A 15,340-nucleotide genomic window follows, 5' to 3' on the forward strand; every position below is an offset into this window, starting at 1 on the left:
CCTTCCAACTCCAGGAATGCTAGCATCACCTCTCTGAGGAGGGTTAGGCCTCTCCACTGGTCCCACCACAAAGTAATTATAAATGGTTCTGGAATTACAGGCTTGCCTACCTAAGTACAACCCATTAATTAACTCCAGCACAGACAGGACATATCTGGGAGTGGCTAGGAACTAAGGGCTAGGAAGGCACAATCCCTCCAAATTCTCCCACAGATTCTAATTTAGGCTTGACATATCACTGTTTGAAGTTTCATCCCTTTGATTGGATATTTTGATCCCTACTGGGGTACAAAATAGCTTTAGGCGGAGATTCCCTAGCTGTTATCAATAGTAGAATTGGTGAGGGTGAAGATCGTAGGAGCAGATGTGCTCGGGATTAAGAGGAAAACCAGAGCGCATAGTGTCTGGGGCACAGAGAATGACACGTGTCCTGGCGTGCCGTGCTGGTGCTTTTGCTATGTATTTTTAGCATGTGACTTGCAGCAAAGTGATATGTTGGATCCAGGGATCTTGACTGAGGAAAATTTAGCTCAGTCCTGGGCATTCTCATGCTTTCTTCCTGCAAGTGTGAAACCTAAACTAGTTTAGTACAAGCCAAGTTCAAAACAGAAGAGATGCCTGGATTCTATCACACCAACACAAGGTCATGCTATTTTCCAGGTTGAAACTTTCCAGAGCTGTTCACAGACATATTTACATTATTGGACATTTATGCAACTGTTCTTGCCTGTTTATTGTTCTAGGAAGTGCAGAAGGAATGTTTATGTAAAGATTTCAGTAAATGGAGTAGCTAGACCACAAAGGACATTCATCTGAAAACCGGGTCATGACAGCAAATGCTGGACTTGTCCTGAAGGCTTCTGTGGAAAGGCACTCCGTAAGTAGCACACTTCATAAACCAGCCTCCCCATGCTCCTGTGACATAGGCGGGTTCTGCACTGAGGACTTCCCAGAGGCAGTTAGGGCTATGCCTTGCTGTGCTTGGCCTGCCAGAGTTGATGCTGTCCCATGCCTCTCCTCTCTAAAATGCTGTTCTCTCCAGGCTTCTGGCCTCAGCACTCTCATGCTGTCTGCTGTACTCCTCTGGCTCCCTAGCCAGCTCATCTTCCCCTGCCACAGAACTATGAAGCCAGCCAGGAAAGTGTGTCTGGGTTGGTAGAGACTCGCTGACTTCAGCTAGGGACAGGTGCATTAGCCCCAGTGCTTTCCCACCTGACTTCATTCTGGAAGCGGTCAGGTTAGGTGTGCCTTGCTGGTGACACAGAAGCACACGCTCCCTGAGCCAGGCTCTGCAGCAGGGCACAGTGTAGCACTCAGGTGGCTGGAGAGGCACCCCATTCCACTTACAAAACTCGCCTCCAACAGGATCCAGAAGTGCAGAACCCAATTTACAGAAAGATGAAGGCTATCCATCCCTGAGCAGGGAGCGATGATGACAACATTCACACAGAAAGAAGACTGTGGTAGCCCAGCATCTACAGTGACTGGGAGAGAAAGATACACCAGGTTCAAGGTGAGAGGCTCAGGGTCTCCTGTTGTGACTGCAGCACATGACGGACCGTAAGCACATGACAGACCGTAAGCACATGACGGACCGTAAGCACATGACAGACCGTAAGCACATGACAGACCGTAAGCACCTTGAGGTGAGGTTTCTTTTGGTTTATTCAAGGCCCAGGGACCAGGATCTAGCCATAGTGCTGGACAATGGAAGAAGTTTAATAAAAATTTATTGAAAAAAGTACAGTACTGATTAATGAACAAGGAGATTTTATGAACCCCTGCGTGCAATCCCTGCGAGCACAGGGCTAGAGAGCCGTGGTGCTGGTGCTGGCGTCCTTGCCCAGCCTGGGGTGTCTTTGCCCAGCATGGAAGCCGGGAATGAACACCTGGGGCTCAGGGGCCAGCTGGGAGTCTCCATACCTCCCTATCCTGTGCTGACTAGTTTCTGGTTTCTACTGGGGACTCAAAGCATATTTGTTGAATAGAATCAAGGTGTGTGTTCCAGACCAACATGTCCTTCAGTTTTGATCTCCAAGTTTTTGAAAACTGGACTGAGAAACACCTGTCAGCCTCTTGCTCTGTGATAGTGCGGAAGAGAGACAAGAATTATGTCCACATTTAGTCTCCTGCCCACACACCCAGTCCTGACCGCAGCCCAGAATCCTGGTACACAGCTCCCAAAGCAGCCGCTCCTTCCCTCATGGGCCTGCTCCAGGGTGGAGGTCAGCAGGCAAAGGGCACAGTCTGTCACATGTACAGACCCGCCCCTCACAAACACTCTGCAGCTGCCTGCCCTGGGAAGGGTTGGGGGAGTCCACACAGGAAACGGGACCACACCCGGATGCTTCTGAGCGCTGTTCCAGGCTACTGCACTCTTACGCCAGACCTTACAGAGGTTGCCTGTTGTGTGGAACCCCAGTTCCTTGCCCAGGCCCAACGTCCTCCAAGAAGAGCCCCCATTCAGCCTTTCTCTGCACTTACTTTCCCTTGTTCAGGGAAACCCCAACCCCATGCACAGGGGCCAATGTGAGACCGGAGTCACCCCTTCTCATCAGCTATCCGCAGGCCACACACCTGTGAGGAAGATGACTGAACCAGTGGGCTGTTAAGCAGGCTTGAGGGGAACCATCCAAGAAGGGCATTGTTGCCAAAAGTTTCAAAGAACAGCCCAGAAAGTGGTTCAGCCTCAGCCTCCAGGCTCTGGCCCTGAATGCTCTCCTGTGACAGTAGCTCAAACCACAAGGCTTTGAAATCCATACCTTAGAGCTGGTCCTATTCTTGGAGAAGGCACCCAATCCTCACCCTGCATGTGGAAGATTGATGTTAAAGGATTGGGGGCCCTTCTGTGGTGGCAACCCCAGAGGCCCACTGGGAGGGACCCCCTCTTCCAATTACACAACCCATGCAAGTGCTCCCTACCAGATAGTCAGGTTTAGGGGTGATTACTTAAGTCAAAAACAATAGACAAGAAGACACCTTCAGAACATACATATCCTTTAAATAAGTGCCTTTGTTATGTTCTAGTCACAGCATGCTTGGGCTGTTAGGTCAGATTAAGGTGACCTGGGGCTATGGCTATATTCTGTTACCCTTATTACATAAATTTTCTTATTTTCTTCCTCCTTTTTCACTTGAGGGTGTTTTTTATTTCTTTATTGGTATTTTTCACTCTCTCCTTGATTGACTTTGGCCTTGACATTGCCACTTCATATTGTTGGTATTGGCTTAAAAAAAAGCTGCTGACCTCTACATAGGTCTTCCAAAGACTGGGGAGACCCTAAGAAATTCTGTAATCTTAAAATAAATTTGGGCTCATTAGTTTGGAAACAGAGAAAGCTCTCTTCTGATTCTCAGAAACTTAGATTTTAAAAGAAATTAATGTTCTTATATAAAACAATATTGTAAATAATTTAGAAATTACATATAGCCAAAGAAGAAAATAATATCAGCCAAAATTCTATCATCAAGCCATAACCACAGTTGCACATATCCTTTCAAGGTATCTTTATGGGGGTAGTGTGCACAGTAACTTATCATATATACACCATTTTCTCCTAAAAGTGACCTACTTTTTTATTACCAGTATATGACAGTATTGTCTCTGTGTTATTAAATATTATTCTAGGACATTTCTAAGGTTACAGTGTTTCCTTTGTCACTGTACAGTTCTTCATTTAACCAGTTTCTGTTGTTCTCCATTTAGATTGTTTCCAACTTTGCCCAATCATTAAGTGTGGCAAGAAAGTTTCTTTTAACTACATTTCTGCCCACATCCATGATTTTTTCCTCAGAATAAATTCCCAGCCCTGGGACCGCCATGCTAATGCAGACAGCTGTTGGCAAACAGTCCTCTAGAGAGCTTGGCCCTGGCTGTCCTCATCACACCTCCAGCCATAGAGGATATCATAATAATAAATAAAAAATTGAAGGATGGTCACAAACTGTTGCTCCCCCAAATTAGTCTTCTCTCTCCTCTTTCAGCGTATGGTTGACAAACTCTCTGGTAAGATTTCTTTGTTTTAATTCTATAAAGAAAATGATTTGTGGCTCAAGAAACCATCGCAAGCATTCACTAGAGGAGAAGATGGGGGAGAGAGGACTTCCTGTAATGCATTCCACTCAGTTTCCCGTGGACCCAGCATTTATTAAACCACTCCCTTGGCCTTCCCTAGAATCTTCTTTGCCCAAGCAAACTCCTCAGAAGGAAGCTGGGGGAGAGGGAAGCATGCTCTTCCCAAGAGGCAGCACCCACAGAGGTGCTGTGTGCCTGGGGGCTGGGCTCCTCCTGCTTTGCTGCCTCCCTGTCATCTGAGGACCTGTCATGCAGGTGCCACTTGTCTGACATTGTGGATCCCTTCCTGGTGCTGTGACTGTTCCCCTTTGGTTGCTCTCTGGATGGCTGGAGTATGTCCTTGAGGCAGGCAGGCCACATGTGAGTGGGGCCCCTTCCCATCCAGATACCTTACAAGGCAGGCAGGCTCGAGGGGCTGGGTCCTTATCTCCGGCACTGCAGGTGTGCCTTATTTATAACCCTGTTGGCAAGAGTGAAAAGCTGGCTGGCAGTTGGGTAATCCAGCTGCACACACAGTTGGGTAATCCAACAGAGTGGGTAGCCCTGTGCTGCCGCTGTCTGCTCTGGTTGGGCTGGGGGGCAGAAGACGAGACAGGTAAGGTCACAGTTTCCTCTTCCCCACCCTTCTCCCCTGCTGTCTGTCCTTCCTTCCCTGTGTCTGCATGGCCTTAGACACCAGCTGTGCAGGCTTTGTGCCCTGGGAGGGAGCTCTCTGGCACTGTGCACTTGCAGACCCCAGCTGTGACCCGGGTGGCCCTGGCAGCTGCCACCAACAGCAGCACTTCTGCTCCTCCATCTGCAGGGAAAGATCAGAACCTGCCCTTCCCAGAGCTGCAGCAGGTGCCCAGAGGCACATAAAGAATGTGGGAGAGCCCTGGTCCATCTTACTCTCTCTGAGAGGGAATCAGAATTTACACTGAGTTTTGGACACCACAAAGCTTTTTCTTTCAATGAGAACAGAAAAGGAAAAAAATTTAAGCACAAACATTGAATGGAGAAAACCACAGTGATCTTGAGCTTATTTTCCCTGGCAGGATTTCCGGAGAGCCTGGGGTAAAAAGGAAAATTCCTGATGAGTCCAATTATGCTGGGAAGTATGTATGTTTATACAAGATGACTTGTTACCTTGTTATGGCTGATGGCTCAAAAGTACAGATAGCTGTTGTGTGCTTTGAAAAGGAAACCGTTAATATTTTACTAACTTCAGAAAATATGTGAAACGCACAGTACTCAGTAATACTTGGGCCAATGGAGTAAATAATGTTAATATTGATTGAATGATATATATATATATATATATGACAATAGGCATCATATCCATATCAACATCTGCTAGCCAGACTCCATGCAAGGCACTTTATCAAGTTCAATCTAAAAAACAAAACAAAACAAAAAAATGGTCACATATCTGCTCTGTATAAGTCTGTTGTTGTTTTATTTGTTCCTTGAGGGACGTTATTTCAATTTTGTCTTAGTGCTAGGTTTATAACAAGATGTGCTGTAATCAAGTCTATTACATTTTGAGATTCATCGTATCCTACAAAAGTGTTTAATGAACTGGCCATCTAATCCAGTATTTTTCAATCACCAGTCTGTGGACCGGTGCCATTCCACCAGAAATTTTTTCTGATCCGTGAAAGTTAACCACCCTGATGTTATATGAACATTATAGACCCAAGGATCTTAGTTGAATTTGCTTATGCTCAGGGTAATTTCTACTTTAGTGGTCCCCAAAATAATTCTCCTCTTTTACACTAGTCCCCAAGTGTAAAAACATTGACTTAATCAACTGAAATGATTATATTTTGGAGGCTTTTTCTAATATTAAGAAAATATCTTGGCCCTGGTTGGGTAGCTCAGTGGTAGAGTGTCGGCCTGGTGTGTGAATGTCCTGGATTCGATTCCCAGTCAGGGCACACAGGAGAAGCGACCATCTGCTTCTCCCTCCCTCTCTTCCCTCTTTCCCCTCCTGCAGCCATGGTTCAACTGGTTTGAGTGAGTTGGCCTTGAGTGCTGAGAATGGCTCCATGGCCTTTGCCTCAGGCACTAAAAAGTGGCTCCATTGCTGAGCAATGGAGCAACAGCCCCAAGTGGGCAGAGCATCATCCCCTAGTGAGCTTTCCAGGTGGATCCTGGTCAGAGCACATGTGGGAGTCTGTCTCTCTGCCTACCTTTCTCTCACTAAAAAATAAATTAAAAGAAAATATTTTAGTGTGTTAATATTCCATTAACAATTGCATACTTCCCCATAGAGGGTGCCATGCTGCTCACCCACCACCTGCCTTTGAGCATGGTCTTCACTTTCAGACTCCAACGTGTTGTTCAGTGCTTCCCGAGCTCTCCATGGATTTTAGGGCTGGGAGGCCAGGCCCCACAGGACCTCTCCCTCAGTCCCACAGTGCTTAACCCAGGTACCCGCATACTTCCTAGTGGTCTCTAAAATATTTCATATTTAAAATAGACAGCCAAGAAACTCTAAGTTTAAATTGTCCTCTCTCCACTGCTAAAAAAAAAGAAAAGAAGGAAGAAAGGAAGGAAGGAAGGAAGGAAGGAAGGAAGGAAGGAAGGAAGGAAGGAAGGAAGGAAGGAAGGAAGGAAAGAGGGAGGGAGGGAGGGAGGGAGGGAGGGAGGGAGGAAGGAAGGAAGGAAGGAAGGAAGGAAGGAAGGAAGGAAGGAAGGAAGGAAGGAAGGAAGGAGGGAAGGAAGGAAGGGAGGGAGAAAATTCGACTGAGTAAATTTTAAAGATATAATTAGCTTTATTCCACAATTCATGAGTCAGCCTCCAGTCTTACAGATAGAAAGGTCTTCAAGGAGCTGTGCAAAACAAAAGACTTAGGCAGAAGACAGCAGGAGCAACTAAGTTTTACTAGGCAAGAAGTAGGATGATTATTACAAGGTCACTTTCCTTTAGGGGATGGCAGGAAATTCATCAAGCAGATTGCCTCACTAGTGCTGGTCAAGTGATTCTTGATTGATTGGTTTTAGATTCCACTCTTTTTTTTTTTCTTTTTTATTCAGTGAGAGGAGGGAAGGCAGAGACAGACTCTCTTATGCACCCCGACCCGGATACACCCAGCAAGCCCACTAGGGACCAATGCTGTGCCCATCTGGGGTGTTGCTCTGTTGATAAGCAACCATGCTCTTCTTAGAGCTGGAGGCAGAGGCCATGGAGCCATCCTTAGTGCCTAAGGCCAACTCTCTCCAATTGAGCCATGGCTACAGGAGGGAAGGCGAAGAGAGAGAGAGAGAGAGAGAGAGAGAGAGAGAGAGAGAGAGAGAGAAGTGAAAGGGGGAGGGGTGGAGAAGCAGATGGGCACTTCTCCTGTGTGTCCTGACCAGAAATCAAACCTTGGACTTCCACACGTAGGCTGATACTCTACCACTGAGCCAACTGGCCAGGGCCAGATACCACTTCTAAGAGAGGTGAAGCTGTAAATAAGTCTCAGTTTGATGGCATGGGGCTCAGCATTAGCAATTTCATTCAAGGCCTGTTGTTTTGTTTTTAATACCACCAAAGAAAGAGGTGAAATTATATTCATAATGTTTGTGTCTTCTATTCCAAGAGATCCTTGATTGTAAGACCAACCATTAATTTAATATTAGCTTTTAAAAGGGGAAGGGGAATCCCACTATGCTTCACATTGATGTATTTTAAGATAAATCCAAAAAAAAAATAAATGAAAGGGGAAATATAAATTATAATTAAGGAATGTATATATGTATATATTGATACGATCACATTATTTGGTTATCTACTTTTTGTCCAATTTATAGTCAATGTAATTTTACTATGTAAACTCTAATTCATTGAAAATTGGTTATGTCTATATGGCATTATGACTTCTTCCATTTAGCCAGAATACTAAAATATTCTTAACAGTCAGATAAATGGGAACTAAAAAGCATAAACTGAGATTTAAATAATTTTTATCAGACAATAACTTGTTTTGAAGTATAATCTGCTCATTTCTACACTATTAATGCTACTTACTGAACAGTGAGAAAGTTCAACCATATATTGCCTTGATCTGTATGCCCCACAAAGCTCGTTTTACTGATTTTTAAAAAAGATTTCATTTATTGATATTACAGAGGGAAGGGTGGGAATGAGAATTCTCAACTCATAGTTGCTTCACTTCAGTTGTTTATTGACTGCTTGTTGTATGTGCCCTGACCGGGCAAGCCAAGGGTTTCGAATCTTTGACTTCAGCATTCAATACTCTATCCACTCCGCCACCACAGGCCAGGCACTTATTTTATTTTATTTTATTTTATTTTTTGTATTTTTCTGAAGTTGGAAACAGGAAGGCAGTCAGACAGACTCCTGCATGCGCCCGACCAGGATCCACCCAGCATGCCCACCAGGGGGCAATGCTCTGCCCATCTGGGGCACTGCTCTGTTGCAACCATTCTAGCACCTGAGGCAGAGGCCACAGAGTCATCCTCAGCGCCCGGGCCAACTTTGCTCCAATGGAGCCTTGGCTGCGGGAGGGGAAGAGAGAGACAGAGAGGAAGGAGAGGGGGAGGGGTGGAGAAGCAGATGGGCACCTCTCCTGTGTGCCCTGGCCGGGAATCGAACCCAGGACTCGTGCACGCCAGGCCGACGCTCTACCACTGAGCCAACTGGCCAGGGCCTTATTTTCTTCATTACCATTGATTTTTCAGCCTTTCATTACTTAGACTCCAGGGCCAGCCCTATGTTTATTCACTAATTTCTAACACTGTGAAGTAGACATTAAGGAAAGAGTTGGCATAATGTGACTGGATAACTGTCCCTGAAACTCATGGTCATGCCATGTCCCTGTCATCCAGGAGCCAGCCTAAGCCTTCCCCCAGGGTTCCAACCTGGAGGGACTGAATCTTTTCACATGCTTTCCACACTGATGACTTCTGACTCATCTCCAAATGTGGGGAGGATACATGTGTATATTTAGGGGAAGCCTGGTGCCACTCAAGATGAGGACTGACATAGGTCAACTGGCACAGATTTGGGAGTCCAGGACCTTGCTGAACTGTGGATCCCTTATCCTCCCGAAATTGTAGTCTATTCCCAACTTCCAGATCCCCCAATTCCCCGGACCCTGGAACTGCCTTCAGGCTCTTTCCCATCCTGGGAGCTTGGAACCATCATAGCGTGACTTGGATGCCTGCCAAGCACCACCTCCTGTGACTGACACATGGCTTCATTGCCCAGTCCCTTCACCCCTGGTGCATTAAGCTACCCTGCTGCTTCCCCAGTGTCACAGCCCCAGTCATCTGAATGCCTCATTAGAGCACCCTGAGCAAGGTCACCCAGCCTGTTCTGGTGCCTCTCGGGTGTTTTAGGGATCTTCCTTGCCTGCTGCATTACCAGGGACACCCTGGTCCCAGGAGGGCTCTGGATGCTACTCTGCACCTTCTCCCCGGGTACCTCCCCACCACAAACAGCATGGTCCCCAAACACGGCTTTCCTTCCCAGTTTGCAACCTATTTTTCATTAAATGTCTTCGGGTTCTTGAAAGTGAATATTATATGTGAGGATAAAGGAAGACTGACTATTTTTAAACTTAGCTCAACAAAAAGAAGTGATTTGCAGAGTTAACTGTGACTCTTTGACATCCTATGAAATGCAGGGCACCAGAAAATGAATTGTCCTGTTTAGTATCATATAAAATCCAAATTGGAGATCCAAGCTCCCTGTACTACAAGCAAGGGAAAGAAGATGTACTAAATTAAACACCAAAAGCTGTACTGTGTACTGAGTAGTATAGTGGGCAAGAAACTAGAACCAGTCAAATTTCACATAGCCTCTTAGTGACTGGGAAGCAGAATAATGACTTCCCAAAGCTGTTCACATCCTCATCCTGTAGATTTTGTGAAAGGACTTTGCACATGTGATTAAACTCAGGGTCTTGAGTTAAGGAGATTATCCTGGATATCCGTGTGAGTCCCATATAATCACCTTGCCCCTCCCATGGGAATGAGGAGGCAAAGAGGGTAGAGAGAGACCTGAAGATGTCGTACTCGGGCTTTGAAGGTGAAGGAAAGAGTCATGAACCAAAGAACACAGGAGGCCTCGAGAAGCTGAAAAAGGCAAAAAACAAACCCTTCCCTGGAGCCTCCAGAAGGACCTAGCCCTGTCGACACTCACTTTAGCCCAGTGAAATCCATTTCAGATTTTGACCTTCAGAACCGTAAGATAAGTTTGTGTTGCTTTCAGACAACAGGTTGGGCAATTTATTACAGCAGCAATGAGAAACTAATTTGACAACTTTATCTCTTTAGTTAAGTTACTTCTCTGGATTTTACTTTGGTACCTCGTCTGTAATTTGGGAATAATAGTGCTCATGTCATATGGTTGTGTGGAGATGGGCTACAGGAAGCAAGGCAAATGCACAAGACACTGTGGCACCTGGTGTGTGCTCCTCAGTCAGTGGTAGTTGCTATCATTATTACTGTTATGTTGAATCCTTACAATGCCTTCAAAGGTTCTTGCTATTATCCTCACTTTAAAGATGAGGCTCTGGGAAGGTGAACTCTTGCCTGGGCACGATGTATGTGCCAAGGCTGGGATCCGAGCCCTAGCAGCCTGGCTCCCAGCTTCCGCTTTTCTCCCTCAACAAGATGTAAGTGTAGTACAAGTTTTTGCCATAAGAATTAGGTTGTGGACAGGGGAGCACTAGACTTGGATCCTTATATGTCACATCTAGAGTTGGATTTAACAGCAGGCACACTGGGACCCTTCACTGGGCCCTTAGGGACCCAATATTTTCTGTGCCTGGGGCCTCAACCAACCTTAATCTGCCTCTGGTCACATCCTACTTGTGATGGATGATGATATATGAATTCCAGTGAAAAGAGTTTTTGAGAATTTGAGCCTCCATGTTTCAACAGGCACTTGTTCAGGACCTTGTCTGCGGCACTCACTGGTGTAGGTCTGAAGGATGTCTCAGTGAGCAAAACCGAGTCTGCCTTAATCGGAGCTCACATGTTATTGAGGGAGAGACAAACACTGATGCATGTGTAACCATGAGTATGTGTATGTGTAAGGTGAGTGCTTTGAATAGAAGTACGGTAAATCAGGGTAAGGAACTAGACAGTGTCATTTAGCTGGGATATTGAGGGGTGGCTCTCAGATGTGGTATGAATGAAGGAGGGGAGCAGGGCGTGTGATTTTCTTGAGGGAGTGCCTGGCTGATACCAGCAAGTGGAAGGCCCTGGGCAGTTGGGGAAGGGCAGTTTGACTGGAACATCCCAGTGGAGAGGGAGAGAGAGGGGAGGGGAGGGGAGGGGAGGGGAGGGGAGGGGAGGGGAGGGGAGGGGTGGGGAGGGGAGGAGAGGGGAGGAGAGGGGAGGAGAGGGGAGGAGAGGGGAGGAGAGGGGAGGAGAGGAGAGGAGAGGAGAGGAGAGGAGAGGAGAGGAGAGGAGAGGAGAGGAGAGGAGAGGAGAGGAGAGGAGAGGAGAGGAGAGGAGAGGAGAGGGGATCATCCCCGGGCCTGGGTCCGTTCAGGCTCTGTAGGTTGTGTAGCATTAAGATCGTACTTTGACTTGGGAAGTCATTGGAAAGTTCTGAGCAGGTGAGAGACACAATCTAATTTGTTACAAATATGATACCAATTTTAAAAAGAGACTTGTGGTTCAGTTGAGCTCATGTTAGCTCCTGCCTGAGGCTGGCAGAGGTTTGTGCAGCTTCCCAGGAAACAGTGAAGTGCTGTATACAAAAGTAGAGAAACAGCTCAGGGCGGGGTGCCAGGATCCCGCCAGAGCTAATACCCCACCAGACTGGAGGTTTTGCTACTGCTGCTGCTTAATCATGGTGGCAGAAGGCTCAATAATTCTTCACTTCTAATTTCATTATTTAAGTGATGTTAAACTTGGTCACTGTGAATTTCGAAGCCTCCTACTTCTTGAGAACTCTTTTGATTAGAATATCCTCACTCTGCCCTCCTTGCTGCCCCCAGAATGTTTTCATCTGAGAGTATTTTAGACATGGAACTGTGGCTGTGGATATTTCTTCCCTCACCTGGTGTGATTGCTCATGCTGGTTAATTTGAGCGCCAACAAATTTGCAACTGTTGATGGGATTTTTGCATTTTCAGTTTGCAGCAGTAGAGAGAGAGGTGCCTAAAAGGAGTTTGTCTCATGCACTTTCAAAAATCTCTTCACTTTCTTTTTTTGTTTGTTTATACTGATTTTTTTTAAGAGAGAGAGAAACATTGATCTTTTGTTCCACTTATTTATGCCTTCACTGTTCGATTCTTGTGTGCGCCTTGATCGGGAATGTAACTTGCAATCTTGGCATATCAGGACAACACTAGAACCAGCTGAGCGACCGGCCAGATCATCTCTTCTCTTTCTTTACATTGCATACACATTACAAATTTTTCACTGAATCTAACTGACTTGAAAGTCTCTTTGACCTCTGTCTTTTGCTTTAGGAATTAGAAGGTCATAATATTTGTTCCATAATTCAGTGTAATTAAAGTTGGAGTTTTGAAATAAGGAGGCTAGCTTCTCTCACCTGTTATTTTATTGTTGTTTACTAAATTAAATTTAAAGATAGCAAAATGGTGCTATTTTCTAGTAATTAATTGAGAGATTCTGAAAAAAATTGGAGAGATATGTAAAAGGAAACTGACACTGTTTAGAATTTATTCAGCATTTCTAAACTCTTTCCTGCCCCCAACCAAACACACACATTCACACACACATTATTATCAAATATTAGTATTTATTGCCCAATAAAAATCCCACTTAAAACATTCTTATGGTAATTAATTATGTCCTTGTGCTGTGCATCACCAGATAGTGAACTTCAAACCTGTTCTGAGCCAGTATTACAGCAGGATCTGAACTAGCAACAAGGGGAATGTCTGGCTCCTGCCTTTGGATCTTAATACTCTTTCTGCCTGGATGGATTCAACACAGCAGATGTTTACAGGCAGCTGCGGTGTGCCAAGCACAGTGCTGGCTCTCTGAGGTGTGATTAAGGAGTTGGACACTCTTCCCTTGTTCTCAAGAAGGTGCTAGAAACATAGGGTGGGTTAAAAACCCTCACTGATTTTTAAGGTGAGATCCTGTCTCCACAGTCTCTGGTTGGATGCCTGTCAGTGCTGGAACTGCACTGCTCCCCACCGACTGGCTCGGAGCCGCTCTACTCCTCAGCACCTCGGTGTCCTTATGCATGAACAAGGACACCAGAGCAGGCCTCACAGAGCTGTCATGTGTTTACACACAAGCATGTGCATGTGTGCACACGGTATGCACTCAAACGCCAGCTGCTAGGAACTCTTTAACTCAGAGCTTCATTTTATTTTAAATTCAAATTAGTACTAGTTCTAATTTTTTACAGCAAAGGTTCAATATTCCTGTAGAATTATTACTCACTATTCTCACAGCATTGTGTATACCATTCAAACTACATTGTTCATTGCAACGGCTTTAACATTGCTCTCATGTTATTCTAATACCAAATGCTCGAGAGGTGCGTGGGAGTGAGCGAGCTGCCCTTGGCCCTGTGGAGATCCAGGCAAAAGAAGAAGGGAACCTGCAGATATGGGTTCCAGCAGCTGATCCCCAGATCTGGCAGCAGCCCCCACCAGGGAGGGCGCTTTCACACACAGCCTCACGTGTAGCGCTGGAAAATATCTCATGCAATAATTCTTATCCTTACAATGTGAGATATATTCTGTTCTCTCTTATTCTGTTTTTCTATTCTAGTTTATTTTATTTTATTGGTTAAAAATATATATATGAGTCTCAATTCACTAAGTGGATTTATTCCTGGCTCACAAAGAACTATGAAACTTGCCCAAGTCTGAAAAACTTGCATTTAGGATAAACTCAGGCTGGAGGAAACCTCTTGTGAACTCATGATTTCTCTGTGAACGTGTGGAGTGACAGCAGAGAAGAAAGGCACCTCAATATAGGAAAACTCTTTCAAAAGAAAATCAAGCTACAAGGTGAGGCCTTGAAACTCTCAAATACCAATAGCCTCTTGAAGAAACATTTTATCTTACACAATGACCCGTGTAAGAGGGGTCACATCCCTTATGGACCTTATAAGAAATTGTACTCCTTATCTTCCTTGTGAAAGGAATAAACATGAGGTTGTGGGAAGCTTATGGGGGTGAATAATCCCTCTAAATGTTTAAATTTCCAGCCAAGGCAGCTCCACAAGGGGCTTTAATGAAAGAAGGAGGTTTCCCCAGCGGGGGACCCAGAACCTGCCCATTTCTACCTGTTGACCCAGTACAATCCTTCTCAGAGTGCCCCAGTTTGTACTATAAATTCTACAGTCACCCTAAGTATGGATAATTGAGGAAAATACATCTATGGCACACAGCTGTGTCATTATTTATTATTATTATTATTATTATTATTATTATTACTTTGCCACAAAAACGTACAGCCCATATGTTTGTTTTCTTCTATTCCAAATGAGAGGAGGAGAGGTAGAGAGACAGACTCCCGCACATGCCCCAATTGGGATCCACCCAGCAACTCTGATTTGGGGCCAATGCTCTGCCCATCTGGGGCCATGCTCGCAACTGAGCTATTTTTAGTGTCAGAGGCAAAGGCTCCACAGAACCATCCTCAGCTCCTGGGGATGCTCGAAGGGGGAGAGGGAAGAGTGGAGAATCAGATAATCACTTCTCCTGTGTGCCCTGACCAGGAATTGAAGCTGGGCTTACACTCTACCACTGATCCAACCAGCCAGGGCCACTAAATTTTCAACCCTGAGACAAACCATAAAAGTTTTTATTGCAAAATTCCATGCAAATATAAAACATTCTAATTATTGGCAGTAATTATAAAAACTGTCAATAACCAACCAGAATGGTCAGCTTCTTAAAAATAGTAGCTAAAATTTACTGAATAATCTCTACCAGGCGTCCCCAAACTACGGCCCACGGGCCGCAATTTGGCCCACTAAGGCCATTTATCCAGCTCCCGCCGCACTTCCAGAAGGGGCAACTCTCTCATTGGTGGTCAGTGAGAGGAGCACTGTATGTGGGAGCCCTCCAATGGTCTGAGGGACAGTGAACTGGCCCCCTGTGTAAAAAGTTTGGGGACCCCTGCTACCCAGGAACTATGTATTAGCTCACTTAATGCTCACAAACACACTACAAATACTATTAGTATTATTATTCCTGGTTTCAGATAAGGAAACAGTTTTGGAACAGTATTATCTGCTGCAGAAATTGCAACCAAGTTAGAGATATGGTCTGGCCCCAAATCAGAGTTGCTGGGTGGATCCCAATTGGGGCATGTGCGGGAGTCTGT

General features: G+C 45.4%; 1 protein-coding gene across 6 annotated transcripts in view; it reads left to right on the forward strand.

Annotated features, from left to right (window-relative positions):
- Positions 1-757: 757 nt before the first annotated feature.
- The window catches only part of FHL2 (four and a half LIM domains 2), a 75,421-nt gene continuing 60,838 nt past the window's right edge, over positions 758-15,340 (forward strand). For 2 of the 6 annotated variants that reach the window (XM_066267874.1, XM_066267871.1), the window contains exons 1-2: positions 4,575-4,670; positions 10,949-11,104. Coding sequence is in view for 3 of the 6 variants with exons in the window: in XM_066267871.1 (XP_066123968.1) it covers positions 11,084-11,104 (21 nt within the window). In the remaining 3 variants the exon portion in view is untranslated. Of the gene's footprint in view, positions 878-1,273; positions 1,514-4,574; positions 4,671-10,948; positions 11,105-15,340 lie in introns of those variants that run through there. The other 4 variants (XM_066267876.1, XM_066267877.1, XM_066267869.1 and 1 more) reach the window with 3 other exon arrangements.

Source organism: Saccopteryx bilineata, chromosome 3, assembly GCF_036850765.1.
Source record: "Saccopteryx bilineata isolate mSacBil1 chromosome 3, mSacBil1_pri_phased_curated, whole genome shotgun sequence".
Lineage (NCBI taxonomy): Eukaryota > Metazoa > Chordata > Mammalia > Chiroptera > Emballonuridae > Saccopteryx > Saccopteryx bilineata.